At 45.1% G+C, this 20,099-nt stretch overlaps 1 protein-coding gene across 1 annotated transcript in view; it reads right to left on the reverse strand.

Moving 5' to 3' along the window:
- LOC117505783 overlaps positions 1 to 20,099 on the reverse strand; it is a 283,549-nt gene that overhangs the window by 98,680 nt on the left and 164,770 nt on the right. Inside the window, 9 exon segments of the mRNA XM_034165323.1 lie at positions 2,398 to 2,866; positions 2,944 to 3,141; positions 3,221 to 3,294; positions 3,654 to 3,992; positions 4,069 to 4,176; positions 6,214 to 6,246; positions 7,329 to 7,454; positions 7,941 to 8,142; positions 8,260 to 8,384. Of these exon segments, the coding sequence (XP_034021214.1) occupies positions 2,398 to 2,866; positions 2,944 to 3,141; positions 3,221 to 3,294; positions 3,654 to 3,992; positions 4,069 to 4,176; positions 6,214 to 6,246; positions 7,329 to 7,454; positions 7,941 to 8,142; positions 8,260 to 8,384 (1,674 nt within the window).

A 20,099-nucleotide genomic window follows, 5' to 3' on the forward strand; every position in this document is an offset into this window, starting at 1 on the left:
GTCAGGAGGAGCAGACCGAGACAAGAGGGAAAGAGCATCAGGAGGAGCAGACCGAGACAAGAAGGAGAGAGCATCAGGAGGAGCAGACAGAGACAAGAAGGAGAGAGCGTCAGGAGGAGCAGACAGAGACAAGAAGGAGAGAGCGTCAGGAGGAGCAGACAGAGACAAGAAGGAGAGAGCTTCAGGAGGAGCAGACCGAGACAAGAAGGAGAGAGCTTCAGGAGGAGCAGACCGAGACAAGAAGGAGAGAGTGTCAGGAGGAGCAGACCGAGACAAGAAGGAGAGAGTGTCAGGAGGAGCAGACCGAGACAAGAAGGAGAGAGCGTCAGGAGGAGCAGACCGAGACAAGAAGGAGAGAGCGTCAGGAGGAGCAGACCGAGACAAGAAGGAGAGAGCATCAGGAGGAGCAGACAGAGACAAGCAGGAGAGAACATCAGGAGGAGCAGACTGAGACAACGAGGAAAGAGCGTCAGGAGGAGCAGACCGAGACAAGCAGGAGAGAGCATCAGAAGCAGACAGAGCCAAGAAGGAGACAGCGTCAGAAGGAGACAGCGTCAGAAGAAGACAGAGACAAGAAGGAGAAAGCATCAGGAGGAGCAGACAGACAATGAAGAGAGAGAGTAAGGAGGAGCAGACAAAGCCAAGAAGGAGAGAGTGTCAGAAACAGACAGGTGAGGAGAGAGCGTCAGGAGGAGCAGACTGAGACAAGCAGGAGAGAGCGTCAGGAGGAGCAGACTGAGACAAGCAGGAGAGAGCGTCAGGGGGAGCAGACTGAGACAAGCAGGAGAGAGCGTCAGGAGGAGCAGACTGACAATGAAGAGAGAGCGTAAGGAGGAGCAGACAAAGCCAAGAAGGAGAGAGTGTCAGAAACAGACGGATGAGGAGAGAATGTCAGGAGGAGCAGACTGAGACAAGCAGGAGAGAGCGTCAGGAGGAGCAGACTGAGACAAGCAGGAGACAGCGTCAGGGGGAGCAGACTGAGACAAGCAGGAGAGAGCGTCAGGGGGAGCATACTGAGACAAGCAGGAGAGAGCGTCAGGGGGAGCAGACTGAGACAAGCAGGAGAGAGCTTCAGCGGGAGCAGACCGAGACAAGCAGGAGAGAGCGTCAGGAGGAGCAGACTGAGACAAGCAGGAGAGAGTGTCAGAAACAGACGGACGAGGAGAGAGCGTCAGGTGGAGCAGACTTGAGACAAGCAGGAGAGAGCGTCAGGAGGAGCAGACCGAGACAAGCAGGAGAGAGCGTCAGGAGGAGCAGACCGAGACAAGCAGGAGAGAGCGTCAGGAGGAGCAGACCGAGACAAGCAGGAGAGAGCGTCAGGAGGAGCAGCCTGAGACAAGCAGGAGAGAGCGTCAGGGGGAGCAGACCGAGACAAGCAGGAGAGAGCGTCAGGGGGAGCAGACTGAGACAAGCAGGAGAGAGCTTCAGCGGGAGCAGACCGAGACAAGCAGGAGAGAGCGTCAGGAGGAGCAGACTGAGACAAGCAGGAGAGAGTGTCAGAAACAGACGGACGAGGAGAGAGCGTCAGGTGGAGCAGACTGAGACAAGCAGGAGAGAGCGTCAGGAGGAGCAGACCGAGACAAGCAGGAGAGAGCGTCAGGAGGAGCAGACCGAGACAAGCAGGAGAGAGCGTCAGGAGGAGCAGACCGAGACAAGCAGGAGAGAGCGTCAGGAGGAGCAGCCTGAGACAAGCAGGAGAGAGCGTCAGGGGGAGCAGACCGAGACAAGCAGGAGAGAGTGTCAGGAGGAGCAGACCGAGACAAGCAGGAGAGAGCGTCAGGGGGAGCAGACCGAGACAAGCAGGAGAGAGCGTCAGGGGGAGCAGACCGAGACAAGCAGGAGAGAGCGTCAGGAGGAGCAGACCGAGACAAGCAGGAGAGAGCGTCAGGGGGAGCAGACCGAGACAAGCAGGAGAGAGCGTCAGGGGGAGCAGACCGAGACAAGCAGGAGAGAGCGTCAGGAGGAGCAGACCGAGACAAGCAGGAGAGAGTGTCAGAAACAGACGGACGAGGAGAGAGCGTCAGGGGGAGCAGACCGAGACAAGCAGGAGAGAGCGTCAGGGGGAGCAGACTGAGACAAGCAGGAGAGAGCGTCAGGAGGAGCAGACTGAGACAAGCAGGAGAGAGCGTCAGGAGGAGCAGACTGAGACAAGCAGGAGAGAGCGTCAGGAGGAGCAGACTGAGACAAGCAGGAGAGAGCGTCAGGAGGAGCAGACCGAGACAAGCAGGAGAGAGCGTCAGGAGGAGCAGCCTGAGACAAGCAGGAGAGAGTGTCAGGAGGAGCAGACCGAGACAAGCAGGAGAGAGCGTCAGGGGGAGCAGACTGAGACAAGCAGGAGAGACTGTAAGGAAGAGGAAACAAAGTGACAAGCAGATGAGGATGGATGGATGAAGTTACCTGGTTGAGGTCCAAGTGTTCGGGAGCATTCTGAGCCTTTCGACTCTGGGGAAGGTGTGGGAGAGCCCAAAGCATCATGGGCCGGGGAGGAGGTGAACTGTGCATCTGTGGACTGAGAGCCCCCTGGGTGTGGAGGAGCTGCTCCTTTTGAGAAAGTGTCCCAGGGTGAGGAGGGACGGGAGGAGGGTGGGGAGAACATTTTGGGAGAAGATGGGAGCTGATGGAGAGGGGAGGTGGGGAGAGGAGAGGGTGGCAGTGAACTGGAACCTGAAGGAGGCGGAGCTTGTGGTTTGAGGAAGACACTGTGGATTTTTGACTCTGTGGGCTGTGGAGGGGAAGCAGCGTCCAAGAAGCTCTGGCCTGACAGCATCTGGTGGCGTCTCTGCTGCAGAAGTTGCTCATTCTTCACCTGCTCCAGTTTCTGAGTGGCCTCCATTTTTGCCAGCTGTTTACTTTTCTGGCGCATTTGCTACAAAATGTCACAAAGTAAACAAAGAGTGATGCTCGCACTTAGTCTGACCTCATCAACCAGATGATGCTGCTCACCTGTCTCAATTTCCACTCTTGCTCCTGTTCCAACTCTTTGGGTCTCAGTGAGTCCTTGAACATGACGTGAGCCTCCGCTGGGACAGGGTCGCAGGGTACAGCCAGTGGCGGCTGCACAGGATGCTGCCGTTTGATTGGATCACTGGTCAGCTGCACTTTGTTGATGCGCTGTGCGGCCCGGTTGTCCCTCGCTTTTTGCTGGAGGAGGGAGGAGAACCAGCTGCTTAGGATTTGAAACATGACCAACAAACCAACATGTGTTTAGAGGATAACTGACCACAAATGGCGCTCTGTCCTGAGGGCTGGCCTTCCTCCACAGTTTGGCGATCTGCTTCACTCTGATGGACCATTCTGAAAATGGACAACATTTGTAGGTTCTGAGAACATATCAACAGCATCAGGTTTGGTTCTTTCATATCCCATCAGTCCCACCATGGTGTCCGAATCCTGGTCCGGGACAGTGAGTGAACATCAGACCCACGTCTGATGTTCACTCACGGTCCTGGAGCTGGAGTCGGATGCTCTTGCACAGCCTGAAATGATCCTTTCAGACATACAAACCTCAGAAAAAAAAAAACCTGTGGATACTTCTTGTTGCCGGTAAATGTCCCTGTTCACATTTCTTCTCTTACTGTAAGTTTCTCTTTTTCTCTTTGTTGTGTTTTTTGAATATAAAGTGGTTTGTGGGAAAGCGGTGAGTGTGCTGGTACCTGGGTATTGCTCTCGCAGCTCGGAGAAGTTGGTGTTACAGTATAGCACCGGGGCAACGGCAGCGAGCTCGCCCAAGGATTCTTCCTTTTCCCACCTCAATGTGCCCCTCTGAGCGCTCGACATCACGTCCTGCTCTCCGTCTCCTGACAGCAGGATTGTTGGGGCCGAGCCTGAAGACGAGGTTGGGGTGGGGACCAATGCAGGGGCCGGGCCCTCGGGGGAAGACGTCTGAACGCTAACTGCACCTTGCCTGCTGCTCGACATCACGGGAGTTGAAGCAACATGAGGAGAAGCCATCAGACCGTTCATCACTGAAAGACGAGGAAACGCACCAGGAACTGGAAGACAAGAGCTAATCAACGTTACAGCTGGGAACACACCACCGGAGTGGCAGACACGTGCATGAGTACACACCTGAGACCTTGGTGCCAGCAGCAGTGTGCATGTTCTGGCTGCGTTCTGACTGGTTGTCTGGACTCAGCACTGCAGTGAACACCTCCTCCACATCCTTCCCCTCCAGCTCTGCACACAAACAATCACCTGGTACAAAGTTAACCAGAAACATTCTGAACAACCTGGCCACATGATTCAGCGTGCCTGTTTAGGTGCTCATCAGCCAATCACGTGGCAGAGTGCTGAAGTGACTAAACGTGGCACAGCTGTTGGTGTCTGACAATCAAACTGCTGAATACTGGGGTATGATGTCATCATGTTAACATGGACCAACATCTCCTGAAGAATGTCTCCAGCACCTTGTTGGATCTACGCCACCAAGAACTAAAAATGTTCTCAAGTCAAAACTGGGTCAAAAATACAGAATTAGCAAGGAGTACCTAATAAAGCGGCCAGTGTTTTCCTGAAACACAAAAATTAATGGTGGATAAATTTACAAAAAGGATTTTAATTCTTCTGTCAATAATTTCAGCCTGAAGTGAAGCAAGCCTCCTCAGACATCTTCATTTATTTTCTGGCTGTTTTCTTTAATCATTTTATTCATTTTTTTCATTTGATTTATAAAGTGCAAAATCACAACATAAGTCGCCCCGAGCGTGTGAGCGTGTGTGTGCTGACTGTTTGGCCTGGTCAGCGTGTGTGCGTGTGTGCGCTGACTGTTTGGCCTGGTCAGCGTGTGTGCGCTGACTGTTTGGCCTGGTCAGCGTGTGAGCGTGTGTGCGCTGACTGTTTGGCCTGGTCAGCGTGTGAGCGTGTGTGCGCTGACTGTTTGGCCTGGTCAGCGTGTGTGCGTGTGTGTGCTGACTGTTTGGCCTGGTCAGCGTGTGTGCGTGTGTGCGCTGACTGTTTGGCCTGGTCAGCGTGTGTGCGTGTGTGCGCTGACTGTTTGGCCTGGTCAGCGTGTGTGCGCTGACTGTTTGGCCTGGTCAGCGTGTGAGCGTGTGTGTGCTGACTGTTTGGCCTGGTCAGCGTGTGTGCGTGTGTGCGCTGACTGTTTGGCCTGGTCAGCGTGTGTGCGTGTGTGCTGACTGTTTGGCCTGGTCAGCGTGTGTGCATGTGTGTGCTGACTGTTTGGCCTGGTCAGCGTGTGAGCGTGTGTGCGCTGACTGTTTGGCCTGGTCAGCGTGTGAGCGTGTGTGCGCTGACTGTTTGGCCTGGTCAGCGTGTGAGCGTGTGTGTGCTGACTGTTTGGCCTGGTCAGCGTGTGTGCGTGTGTGCGCTGACTGTTTGGCCTGGTCAGCGTGTGTGCATGTGTGTGCTGACTGTTTGGCCTGGTCAGCGTGTGAGCGTGTGTGCGCTGACTGTTTGGCCTGGTCAGCGTGTGTGCATGTGTGTGCGGACTGTTTGGCCTGGTCACGTGTGTGCGTGTGTGCGCTGACTGTTTGGCCTGGTCAGCGTGTGTGCATGTGTGTGCTGACTGTTTGGCCTGGTCAGCGTGTGAGCGTGTGTGCGCTGACTGTTTGGCCTGGTCAGCGTGTGTGCATGTGTGTGCTGACTGTTTGGCCTGGTCAGCGTGTGAGCGTGTGTGCGCTGACTGTTTGGCCTGGTCAGCGTGTGTGCATGTGTGTGCTGACTGTTTGGCCTGGTCAGCGTGTGAGCGTGTGTGCGCTGACTGTTTGGCCTGGTCAGCGTGTGTGCATGTGTGTGCTGACTGTTTGGCCTGGTCAGCGTGTGTGCGTGTGTGCGCTGACTGTTTGGCCTGGTCAGCGTGTGTGCATGTGTGTGCTGACTGTTTGGCCTGGTCAGCGTGTGAGCGTGTGTGTGCTGACTGTTTGGCCTGGTCAGCGTGTGTGCATGTGTGTGCTGACTGTTTGGCCTGGTCAGCGTGTGTGCGTGTGTGCGCTGACTGTTTGGCCTGGTCAGCGTGTGTGCATGTGTGTGCTGACTGTTTGGCCTGGTCAGCGTGTGAGCGTGTGTGTGCTGACTGTTTGGCCTGGTCAGCGTGTGTGCGTGTGTGCGCTGACTGTTTGGCCTGGTCAGCGTGTGTGCGTGTGTGCTGACTGTTTGGCCTGGTCAGCGTGTGTGCGTGTGTGCGCTGACTGTTTGGCCTGGTCAGTGTGTGTGTTTATTTGTTTGCAGACCGTTTATCAGTGTTGTCAGTCTCACCTGGGATCTTGGACAGTCTGCTGATGATCGCACCTGGAACATAAAAACTGATCAGTGACAGCAGGTCAACATGAGATAAGAAAACGTACACTAAAGCACAAAACAGGTGATCCGCTTTAGTGTCGATCCTCAAACAGCAAATGGAACTCATGAAGCTACAATTCCAAACAAATGTATGTGAGCAGCGATCAGCCAAGTTCCAGGATTCAGAGTTTCAGTGAGTTCCTGGACTTAGCCATCAGAGGTGTGTGTGTGTGTGTGTGGTCAAAGTGTTGAACGACGGTACAAGGCTTTAGGGTCCTGGTGCTTCTTGTCTTCCTGTCTGGTTGTCAGACCGGGACTCTAACCAGTGACATAAGGTGAGGACTGGATGTTTTTGGTCCCAGGTCTGTGTGGTGGATCCTTGGGTCCTGCTAGAATGACTTTGTGTCAAATGAACAGTTACTTTCGGAGACATCCTTCACGAACGACTAGTCCAGCTTTAAGATGTTTGTTTTAATTGTTGGGGTGACCAAAGATGATGGTCCCCCAGCTGAGTCCGGTCTGCTCCAGGTTTCTTCCCCTCATCAATAAACTGTTTTTTGCTATTGGTTTTTTAAACCTTGCCCTCACGTTGAGCTGACTTTTTGGCATTGGAAAATAATTAATTTGAAGCCAGGGGAGGTGATGGTCTAGTGGCAAACACTGGACCAGAGGATCCTCGGTTCAAATCCCAGCCTGACCGGAAATTCACTAAGGGCCCATGGGCAAGGTCCTCAATCCTCTAGATGCTCCCTGTGGCGTATTTAAACAGCTGAAGACAAAAAAATAGAACACCCACAAACAAACACTCGGTGCTGGAACACGGAGCCAGTCAGCGTGGGAACATGTCTTCCTCCCACAGAAGACCAGAAAGGATGACGAGGTCTTTGTCAAGTCTAAACAGGAAGATATTCTGAGGACGACTCAGAAAACAACCTGGTTTTAAATTTTTCTGTTTAAGTTTAAATATTTTTGGCACTTGGTGTCGCTGTCTAGCGGACTGCTGAGAAAATATCAAGTGAAGCATTTTTTAAACTCAACAAAAAACAAAAACAGTCTTTTTATTCCTGAATAAAAACTAATCTCTGTCTCACCGTCTGTGACCATCTTGTCCAACTCGGGACTTAAGATGACATCCAGAGGCTCCTCTTGTACAGCCCTCTGGCTCTGCCCACCACTCCTCATTGGCTCAGAGGTATCTGAGCCGAGACTCAGACCAGCTGTGAGACAGAAACAGAGTCTGGATGATGAGATGAACCCAAGAGGAAGAGCGCCTCACAGAGGACGCTGAGGCTAATGATGCTGACTGTGGCGATAAGCCATGCCTCCACACAGGAGCCGGATTACAGAGTGATGAAGCTGGAAAAGAATGTTCAGTACAAACATAGGCCCTTCAAACAGCACCACGCTCTCGTCAGCTGTAGAATCAGCTAGGTTAGCATTTAGCACATGGTGACCGCAAACGTGGCGATCAGACAAACAGCATGAAACAACTGACGGATATTAACGACTAGCTACAAACACTTCCTGCTGAACAAGGAAGCCACCAGGACTGTTGGTCCCACCTGAGACTGAGATCACCCCAGCTGTCCAGATGGCGAGGACCTGCGTGTCCCAGGTCAGCGTCCTCCAGTAACGCACATCCCGCCATCCACACCACAAACAAATAAGATCTCAGCACCGGCACTAACAGCGAGTACACTTACACAGTGACACGTGCTTCCTACTAGCGATGGCTGCTGTGGTGCAAACTGGTGCACCTGAAGGGGAGGGGCGACGGAATCCAAAGGAAGGAGCGCCAACATCTTCTGACGATGACAACGATTGCACAACAACCGCTGACTGTGGTGCCGCCCTCCCCTCGTGCTGCCGGCTCCTGTCCAGCAAATCCCGACCGAAAAACGCTTCCTGGACAGAGTCAAATGGTGCAGGCAGCCAATCAGAACACAGAAAAAGTGCAGGCAGCCAATCAGAATGCTGGAAAGATGCAGGTAGCCAGTAAGTGGCCAAAGAGATGTGTGCTACCTGGAGGTAAGGTGGAAAGGACTCCTCCAGCTTCGTCTTCTTCTTTCGGTATCTCTTCTTCACCTTCTCCATCACTTGGTCAGCAGCAGGTGCTGTCTCCATGGCAACATCTGCATCCAACAAGCCTGAGAACAGTAAACTTTTTTTGTGAGCATTCTGATGATGACGACGTCACAGTCACTCATCCAAGAGCCAGGAGAAATAAAAAAATATAACTCAATGCTAAAATACCCTCTGTGCATGCAATTTCAAATTCAGTTTATGTTCATTTATATAACACCAAATCACAGCAGAGTTGCCTCAAGGTGTTTCACACAGTAAGGTCTAACCTTACCAACCCCCAGAGCAGCTGTGGTAAGAAAAAACTCCCTCTGGTCCAGAACAATTCACAAAACAAATATACAGGAAATGTTGTTGGTGCACAGGACAGGAGGGTCTCCAGCAGAAATATCACACCCATCTCTGGATGGAGCTGCACCTCAAACAGAGAAAAAACAGAATCAGGCATCAGAAAGACAAAAATACAGTCTAATTTGTCAGCATTAAACAACAAGAAAAATCAGTCAATCAATCAATTTTATTTATATAGCGCAAAATCACAACAAACAGTTGCCCCAAGGCGCTTTATATTGTAAGGCAAGGCCATACAATAATTATGTAAAACCCCAACGGTCAAAACAACCCCCTGTGAGCAAGCACTTGGCTTCAGTGGGAAGGAAAAACTCCCTTTTAACAGGAAGAAACCTCCAGCAGAACCAGGCTCAGGGAGGGGCAGTCTTCTGCTGGGACTGGTTGGGGCTGAGGGAGAGAACCAGGAAAAAGACATGCTGTGGAGGGGAGCAGAGATCAATCACTAATGATTAAATGCAGAGTGGTGCATACAGAGCAAAAAGAGAAAGAAACACTCAGTGCATCATGGGAACCCCCCAGCAGTCTAAGTCTATAGCAGCATAACTAAGGGATGGTTCAGGGTCACCTGATCCAGCCCTAACTATAAGCTTTAGCAAAAAGGAAAGTTTTAAGCCTAATCTTAAAAGTAGAGAGGGTGTCTGTCTCCCTGATCTGAATTGGGAGCTGGTTCCACAGGAGAGGAGCCTGAAAGCTGAAGGCTCTGCCTCCCATTCTACTCTTACAAACCCTAGGAACTACAAGTAAGCCTGCAGTCTGAGAGCGAAGCGCTCTATTGGGGTGATATGGTACTATGAGGTCCCTAAGATAAGATGGGACCTGATTATTCAAAACCTTATAAGTAAGAAGAAGAATTTTAAATTCTATTCTAGAATTAACAGGAAGCCAATGAAGAGAGGCCAATATGGGTGAGATATGCTCTCTCCTTCTAGTCCCCGTCAGTACTCTAGCTGCAGCATTTTGAATTAACTGAAGGCTTTTCAGGGAACTTTTAGGACAACCTGATAATAATGAATTACAATAGTCCAGCCTAGAGGAAATAAATGCATGAATTAGTTTTTCAGCATCACTCTGAGACAAGACCTTTCTGATTTTAGAGATATTGCGTAAATGCAAAAAAGCAGTCCTACATATTTGTTTAATATGCGCATTGAAGGACATATCCTGATCAAAAATGACTCCAAGATTTCTCACAGTATTACTAGAGGTCAGGGTAATGCCATCCAGAGTAAGGATCTGGTTAGACACCATGTTTCTAAGATTTGTGGGGCCAAGTACAATAACTTCAGTTTTATCTGAGTTTAAAAGCAGGAAATTAGAGGTCATCCATGTCTTTATGTCTGTAAGACAATCCTGCAGTTTAGCTAATTGGTGTGTGTCCTCTGGCTTCATGGATAGATAAAGCTGGGTATCATCTGCATAACAATGAAAATTTAAGCAATGCTTTCTAATAATACTGCCTAAGGGAAACATGTATAAAGTGAATAAAATTGGTCCTAGCACAGAACCTTGTGGAACTCCATAATTAACTTTAGTCTGTGAAGAAGATTCCCCATTTACATGAACAAATTGTAATCTATTAGATAAATATGATTCAAACCACTGCAGCGCAGTGCCTTTAATACCTATGGCATGCTCTAATCTCTGTAATAAAATTTTATGGTCAACAGTATCAAAAGCAGCACTGAGGTCTAACAGAACAAGCACAGAGATGAGTCCACTGTCTGAGGCCATAAGAAGATCATTTGTAACCTTCACTAATGCTGTTTCTGTACTATGATGAATTCTAAAACCTGACTGAAACTCTTCAAATAGACCATTCCTCTGCAGATGATCAGTTAGCTGTTTTACAACTACCCTTTCAAGAATTTTTGAGAAAAAAGGAAGGTTGGAGATTGGCCTATAATTAGCTAAGATAGCTGGGTCAAGTGATGGCTTTTTAAGTAATGGTTTAATTACTGCCACCTTAAAAGCCTGTGGTACATAGCCAACTAACAAAGACAGATTGATCATATTTAAGATTGAAGCATTAAATAATGGTAGGGCTTCCTTGAGCAACGTAGTAGGAATGGGGTCTAATAGACATGTTGATGGTTTGGATGAAGTAACTAATGAAAATAACTCAGACAGAACAATCTGAGAGAAAGAGTCTAACCAAAAACCGGCATCACTGAAAGCAGCCAAAGATAACGATACATCTTTGGGATGGTTATGAGTAATTTTTTCTCTAATAGTTAAAATTTTATTAGCAAAGAAAGTCATGAAGTCATTACTAGTTAAAGTTAAAGGAATACTTGGCTCAATAGAGCTCTGACTCTTTGTCAGCCTGGCTACAGTGCTGAAAAGAAACCTGGGGTTGTTCTTATTTTCTTCAATTAGTGATGAGTAGTAAGATGTCCTAGCTTTACGAAGGGCTTTTTTTTTATAGAGCAACAGACTCTTTTTCCAAGCTAAATGAAGATCTTCTAAATTAGTGAGACGCCATTTCCTCTCCAACTTACGGGTTATCTGCTTTAAGCTGCGAGTTTGTGAGTTATACCATGGAGTCAGGCACTTCTGATTTAAGGCTCTCTTTTTCAGAGGAGCTACAGCATCCAAAGTTGTCTTCAATGAGGATGTAAAACTATTGATGAAATACTCTATCTAACTTACAGAGTTTAGGTAGCTACTCTGCACTGTGTTGGTATATGGCATTAGAGAACATAAAGAAGGAATCATATCCTTAAACCTAGTTACAGCGCTTTCTGAAAGACTTCTAGTGTAATGAAACTTATTCCCCACTGCTGGGTAGTCCATCAGAGTAAATGTAAATGTTATTAAGAAATGATCAGACAGAAGGGAGGTTTCAGGGAATACTGTTAAGTCTTCAATTTCCATACCATAAGTCAGAACAAGATCTAAGATATGATTAAAGTGGTGGGTGGACTCATTTACTTTTTGAGCAAAGCCAATTGAGTCTAATAATAGATTAAATGCAGTGTTGAGGCTGTCATTCTCAGCATCTGTGTGGATGTTAAAATCGCCCACTATAATTATCTTATCTGAGCTAAGCACTAAGTCAGACAAAAGGTCTGAAAATTCACAGAGAAACTCACAGTAACGACCAGGAGGACGATAGATAACAACAAATAAAACTGGTTTTTGGGACTTCCAGTTTGGATGGACAAGACTAAGAGTCAAGCTTTCAAATGAATTAAAGCTCTGTCTGGGTTTTGGATTAATTAATAAGCTGGAATGGAAGATTGCTGCTAATCCTCCGCCACGGGCCGAGGCGGAGGATTAGCAAAAACAGAAGAAATACTAAGGTGATCGCTAATACTAAGATGAATTTAGGTAAAGTTGAGGCCGCGGCACGCGCGGTTTACTAATAAAATTAATTAAAAGAGTAAAAAGCATAGTAACATACTATACCAGTATGCTAGCCATATGAAAGGGAAAATAAGTGCGTCTTAAGTCTGGACTTGAAAGTCTCCACAGAATCTGACTGTTTTATTGATGCAGGGAGATCATTCCACAGAACAGGGGCACGATAAGAGAAAGCTCTGTGACCTGCAGACTTCTTATTCACCTTAGGGACACAAAGTAGTCCTGCACACTGAGAACGTAAAGTCCGGGCCGGTACTTAAGGTTTAATTAGGTCAGCTAGGTAGGGAGGTGCCAGTCCATGAATAATTTTATAGACTAGTAGCAGAACCTTAAAATCTGATCTCACTGGGACAGGAAGCCAGTGAAGAGACGCCAAAATGGGTGTAATGTGGTCAAAGTTTCTGCTTCCTGTCAAAAGTCTGGCAGCAGCATTTTGAACCAATTGGAGAGCCCTAATGTTAGACTGCAGTAAACCAGAAAATAGAACATTGCAGTAGTCCAATCTAGAAGAGATAAATGCATGGATCAGGGTCTCAGCATCAGCCATAGACAGGATGGGAAGAATCTTTACTATATTTCGCAGGTGGAAGAAAACAGTACTAGTAATATTTCTAATGTGGAGGTCAAAGGACAACAAAGGATCAAAAATTACCCCAAGGTTCCTCACTTTGTCAGTGTGATGTATGACACATGAGCCTAGGCTGAGTATTAACTGGTCAAATTGATGCTGATGTCTCACTGGACCAAGAACATTAGTGATCATCTACCAGTTTTCATCGTTTATAATAGAAACCATCGGCGGAATCAGCCAGAGGAGAAAATAAAATACAGGCGAGTGCGGACAGAGGAAAACATGAACACACTAAAGAAGGATTTACAGGAGCAAAACTGGGAAAAGGTATACAGTGAAAGTGATGTTGATAGTGCATATGAAACTTTTTTACAAATATTTACATCATTATATGATAAAAATTGTCCAATTAAACAAGACTACAGAAAACAAAAAATCCAAGCTCGACCATGGATGACGAAAGGGTTACGAAATGCATGTAATAAGAAAAATACACTGTATAGAGAATTCATAAAACTAAAGACTAAAGAGGCAGAAAATAGATATAAGAAATACAAAAATAGATTAACTAATATTATACGGGTATGTAGGAAGGAATATTATAGTAACATATTATATAATAACAAAAACAATATTAAAGGAATATGGGATATATTAAATAGCATTATCAAAAATGGTAATAAAAAACAGAGTTACCCTCAGTATTTCATTGATAATAATGTCAAGAAGGAAAATAAGGATGAGGTAGTCAACGGTTTTAATAATTTTTTTGTAAATATTGGACCAAGCTTGGCAGAAAAAATTCCCGATTCCCAACCTGAGGATTGGGATAATAATCTCATAGAAAGAAATCCCTGTTCAATGTTCCTCACAGCAGTGGATGGAAATGAAATTATAGACATTGTGAATAATTGTAAATATAAAACATCTACCGATTTAAATGAAATTGATATGGTGGTGGTAAAACAGGTCATTGAATGGATTGTAGAACCATTAACATACATCTGTAACTTATCATTTCAAACCGGTAAATTTCCCAATCAAATGAAAATAGCTAAGGTTGTGCCGCTGTATAAGACTGGGGATAGACACCACTTCACAAATTATAGACCTGTTTCTTTGCTTCCACAATTTTCCAAATTATTAGAAAAGTTATTCAATAATAGATTAGACAAATTCATAAATAAACATAAATTACTTACTGATAGTCAATATGGATTCAGAGCACATAGTTCAACATCACTTGCATTAATAGAATCAGTTGAGGAGATTACAAACGCCATAGACCACAAATTACATTCAGTTGGAATATTTATAGATCTTAAAAAGGCTTTTGATACAATTAATCATGACATATTAATCAATAAACTTGAACAGTATGGGATTAGGGGGTTGGTGTTGCACTGGGTGAGAAGCTACTTAAGTAACAGAAAACAGTTTGTGAAGTTGGGGGAATATACATCATCATGCTTGGACAATGCTTGTGGCGTCCCACAGGGGTCAGTATTGGGTCCAAAACTGTTTCTAATTTATATAAATGATATTGTCAATGTTTCCAAAATATTAAAATTAGTATTATTTGCAGATGACACAAGCATTTTTTGTTCAGGGGGGGATTTGCAGGAGTTACTGAGGAGGATCAGTATGGAAATGGGAAAATTGAAAATATGGTTTGACAGAAACAAATTATCATTAAACTTAAGTAAAACAAAATACATGTTATTTGGCTATTGTAATACAGATATACAGGTTCAGTTACAAGTCGAGGGGGTAGATATTGAAAGGGTACATGAAAATAAGTTTCTGGGGGTGATAATAGATGATAAGATAAACTGGAAGACTCATATAAAACATATACAAAGTAAACTGTCAAGAAGCATTTCAGTTCTAAACAAAGCGAAACATATTCTGGACCACAACTCACTCCGCATTCTTTACTGCTCACTGGTTTTACCATATTTACAGTACTGTGCAGAGGTATGGGGTAATACTTATAAAGGTACAACACAATCACTATCAGTAATGCAGAAAAGAGCTATAAGAATTATTCATAATACTGGCTATAGAGATCATACAAATCCACTATTTTTACAATCCAAATTCTTAAAATTCACAGACTTGGTTCATTTTCAAACAGTACAAATTGTGTATAAAGCAATAAACAATTTACTTCCAGCAAATATTAAAAATATGTTTTTTAACAGATCAGGGGATTACAGTCTGAGGGGGAAATTTAATTTAAAGCATCAGTGGGCACGAACAACATTAAAAGGTTTCTGTATTTCTGTCTGTGGGGTGAGGATGTGGAACAGATTGGGAGTGGGGCTCAAGCAATGTCCAAGCATGAACCAGTTCAAACAGCGGTACAAAAATATGGTTTTTTCTGGGTATAGGGAGGAGGAAGGGTAATGAGGGTTAGGGTGTTTTTGTTGTTTGCTTCAGCTTGTAAATATATAGTATTTTGTATGTAAGTAGGTATGTGTAGGTGTATATTTATGTTTGTGTATATATATGTGTATATATGTATATGTGTATATATGTGTATGTTGATGTGTATATGTATGTGTGTGTATATATATGTATATATATATATATTGATATCGGTTTAGGTGTGTAGGAATTTATGTGTATATGTGGCAAAGGGTATTACTGGTTGTGGGGAAGAAGGGGTAGGGATAAATAAGCTGATGCTTCACCCTACCCCTTTTCGGACATGTTGGGTACACAGTAGGAACTTTTTTGTTGTTGTCTTTACTGATCTATCTTGTAATTGTTGTTGTATCAAATGTTCGAAATAAACAGTTTTCATTCATTCATTCATTCAAGAACCATCATTTCAGTCTTATCAGAGTTTAAAAGTAGGAAGTTTCTAGACATCCAACTTCTCACTGCTGCAAGGCAATCTTCTAAGGATTTTATGTTAACGAGATTACCAGCAGTTATCAGCATGTATAACTGAGTATCATCAGCATAGCAGTGAAAGGTAATCCCAAAACGCCGCAATATGTGCCCAAGGGGTGCTATATAAAGGGAGAAAAGCAGGGGGCCTAAGACGGACCCCTGTGGAACCCCAACTTTCATGTCACTAAGGTTAGAGGTAGTGTTACTGTACAAAACACAATGAGAACGACTGGTCAAGTATGACGTCAGCCATGCAAGGGCACTCCCAGTAATCCCAAAATGATTTTCCAGCCTATCAAGTAGAATATGATGATCCACTGTATCAAATGCAGCACTGAGATCTAACAGCAGCAGAACCGTAGTGGTGTCTGAATCCATTGTAAGCAGAAGATCATTCACCACTTTAGTGAGAGCCGTCTCTGTGGAATGATATTTTCTAAAAGCAGACTGCAGTGGCTCAAAGAGATTATTCTCAGTAAAATAGTCTACGAGCTGCCGTGACACCACTTTTTCCAGAATTTTAGAGCAAAATGATAGATTTGATATCGGCCGATAGTTTGTCAATACACTAGGGTCAAGATTAGGTTTCTTAAGTAATGGTTTAATCACTGCAGATTAGAAACATTTAGGAACAAATCCAGAAGATAATGAGAGATTAATAATTTCCAGCACATTTGGCCCAAGAGTGGACCACAGGTCCTTAAACAGTTTTGTTGGTATAGAATCAAATAAACAGGTTGTGCTTTTTGTTCACATTACGAGTTTTGTCAGCATGCCTAGTGAGATACTATCAAATTCTGTAAATCTGGGTAATACCTCAGTAATGGTGCCCACCTCAATAGCAGGGTGTAGTGGCTGGGATATGTTTAACCTGATGTCTTCTATTTTCTTCCCAAAGTAATCCAGGAAATCTTGTGCTGTAAAAGGAGAGCGAACTACAGGTGGTTGTCCATGAATAAGTGTTGCCACCGTGTTGAACAAGAACTTTGAGTCATGCTTGTTTTTGTTGATCAAATCAGAGTAATAGGTCAACTTTGTAGCCAGTAATGCATGCTTATAGTCTAAGATAGCATCAGGACACACAAGGTGGAATACTTCTAATTTTGAATGACGCCATTTCCATTCTAGACCTCTTGCTTTATGCTTGAGGTCACGCAGATAATCATTGAACCTGACTGTGATTTGGGGGAGCGCGGTTTTAACACAGATGGTGCAATCATGTCGAGTGTAGTTTTGAGCACTGAGTTTAAACCATCCACAAGTCTGTCTACTGACTGGGTATTTGTCAAATGTGAAGCTAAGACATCAGGCAGACTAGCTTCGAGTTTAGTCTTAGTTGAGGAGTTGAGGAGGAGCCACACAAAGATTAATTCTCGCCAATATAAGGTGCCTGAGCCCAGTGAAGCTGACCCACCCCCCCACACACAGATAAAACAAAAATCCAAGCAAACAGGCTGAGTTTGCCCTGTAATTTCTGACAGTACATGAACACAGTGACAGCAGTAGCGCTCAGAAACGGCTTCTGCACTGTGTGAACAAATTCAGTTGGTCAAACAAAATCAAACTAAATGCTAACGTTACAAAAAACAATAACAAAAACACCAAGAACAACAGCAAAACAAAATATAGACCAATTGAGGTTTTTAGCAGCATTTGTTCAAATTTTTCGACAGTTTAAAAATCCTGACGAAGCGCCAGCTGCAGGAATGAAGCTGCGCGAAGGTTAAACAATGCCAACGAAAGTCAATGAAAGTCCAGATTTCTTGTTTTGTTCGGGCTTCGTTATGTGCCGTGTGACTGAGCCATTCGGCTCAGAATTAACCATAGATCTTGAATGTCTTGAATGGAACCACCAAGTCCAAAATGGATTCGGTGGTGGTGGCGTCAAGGTTTGCACGTGATTTAAGAGGTTTTAATTTGTCATCTGATGGTTAATGATCACATTATTATGGGTTTGGGTGCACAGAGTCAGTCTGCAGACGAGTATCAGGAGGCGATTTTTTAGGACTTTCTCTAATTTGTTATGAAATGATGCTGAATTTATGTGGAAATGATCGTTGTACAGAAGCTTCAGAGATCTGCTGCTGAGACAGATGATGACTGGAGTGAAGTTTTAAGCAGAAACGAGCTGATAATCGCTTAACGCCGTTGTCTAAGACCGACTTCCACGTCAGAGGAGGGCTGTCAATCAAACCTTGCTCTCTGGAGACGGCAAATCACAGCAGAGCCAGTGCCGACCTGGTTCCCTCCCCCATAGTGCCATAAGCTTCAAGCGAGAGAGCAAGAATTCTGTGTGCGCGAGCAGAAGTCAACTTTGAGTGGCCGGGGGGGTGCGCTGGTCCTTGTGTGCGCAGACATAATTTGCGCAAGTGTAGTGATAATTTGTGTGCGTGATGTGATCATTTGCAAGCACACAGTGAATATCTGTGTGTGAACGCATTTTTTTACGTGAGTGTGGTTTTGGCACTGATCTGATGTCATAGGAAACAACCTCTTCTATCTCGCAGGCAGAGGCTTCAAAAGAAGCACATAACTGCTGAAAGGCAGCAGAAAACTGAGCAGCAGTACAGGGGTTCATAACCCGAGGACACTGAGCGCAGGCACAGGGCTGCACTGCAGCCTGCGCCAAATCAACAGAAAATACAACAGGAAAGTGATCTGAGAAACAAAAGTCACAAACATCCAGATCAGTTACTGACAGACCGCAGGAAAGGACCAGATCCAGCGTGTGGAACCAGCTACATTCATCATTAAGATCCTATTGTCTGACATACAATATGTACATTAGATCAGATTAGATAGAACTTTATTGACCTCTTGGGAAGACACCATCAGGAAAATTGAGGATCCAGCAGCATTGTACAGCAGCACACAGGGTAAGAAGCACACAGAGTATCAAAAGTGAAAGCAAAAAAAAAAAAAGAAAGAAAGAAAGAAACAGATTGCAAATATAAATACCAGACATACTGATCAATACTATTTTACTGTCTCCTACTGTTGCTCTCCTTCCCATCCTCTGTCTTCCTGTGTCTCCTCCTCCCCCTGAGTGAGGAGTTGTACAGTCTGATGGTCTGAGGGTCAAAGGAGTTTCTCAGTCTGTTGGTCCTGCACTTGGGAAGGACGAGTCTGTGGCTGAAGAGGTTCCTCTGGTTGCTGGTGATGGTGTGCAGAGGCTGACTGGCATCGTTCAGAATGTCCAGCTGTTTGTCCAGTGTTCTCTGCCACTGTCACCAGAAAGTCCAGCTTCATACCAACCACAGTGTCAGCCCATCTGATCAGTTTGTACAGCCTGGATGTGTCCTTTTGGATGTGCTGCCCCCCCCAGCACACCATGGTGTAAAAGAGGACACTGGCTACTACGGACTGATAGAACATCCACAGGAGTTTCCTGCAGATGTTAAATGTCCACAGCCTCCTCAGGAAGTCCAGTCTGTTCTGTCTCTTCCTGTACAAGTGGTTGGTGTGGGTGGTCCAGTCCAGTAACTTAGCTCTGAGTTAGCAGAAATTAACGTGCACGCTGATGTTCACAAAATGTCTTGTAAATGACTCCAGAGATGTTATCAGGTTACAAAAACAGCATTTTCAGTTTTAGAAGTGTTTCTTTATCACGAGCGTTTACATAATATATGACAAAGAGGACACATTTACACACCAACAAGACAGAGTTTGCAGCTAGCTAGACTAGCCTGTGATGTCACAGTGCCACTGTACTCTGACAGGCTGTCACCCCTGTCCCTCAAAAACAAACCAGAATAGATTGAAACAGAATATGACTTTTTAAACTTCTTAAAATATGTCAAGGTTAGCCATCTTTGAACTTGTCCAAAGTCTATGTCCCAGGAATGGGAATTTGAAGACTGTCAGTAGAACTGGGCTTATGTTGAACAGGCAGACAGACAGACAAATGGACAGATAGATAGACAGATGCCATATTTGATGGCCATTGGGTAGTAGAGATATGTATTTCACTCTGTTCACTTCCTGTTCTCACTGAAGGCCCACCTATTTGGCAAAGTCAACTTCATTTTGTGCATTCTGGCTTTGAGTGGGTTTTAAAAATACATTTGAATGCTAAATTGGAAAAAAAAAGAACAGGAAATAAGCCAGCAGGCTTCACAACGTCATCATGTGGCTTCGTGGTAGCTAATTGGCTCCTGTGTTTTATCGCTCTATGATTTTTATGGATGCTTTTATGACACGCTGGCCAAAGCAGCAGAGACAAAAACTGACCAAAATAAACAGCTATGATTTACAACATTTTTGTGTGTTTTGGCTGTTTTTGAGCTGGAAACCATCAGCTGTATCTGGTAACACAGATGTTTTTGGACATTAGCATCACTTCTGATCTCTGACACGGGAAAAGTCTCATGTTTAAATGACAGAATGTTTGATGGTGGATTTGTTGATTCTGCTGGTGAAAAGGGAAATCTGAATATTCACTCCTTTTTCTAAATGCTATGGAAAATACAACTTTTAATGAGCTTTTGAAGCGCACATCATCTTATGACAACTTATTATGTCCGCCAAGGACGTAATAAAATCATTGGCGCTTATTTGTTTGTGTGTGTGCACAGATTTTGGTGACAGTTTCACC

The sequence above is a fragment of the Thalassophryne amazonica genome, unplaced genomic scaffold (assembly GCF_902500255.1).
Source record: "Thalassophryne amazonica unplaced genomic scaffold, fThaAma1.1, whole genome shotgun sequence".
In the NCBI taxonomy this organism is placed as follows: Eukaryota; Metazoa; Chordata; class Actinopteri; order Batrachoidiformes; family Batrachoididae; genus Thalassophryne; species Thalassophryne amazonica.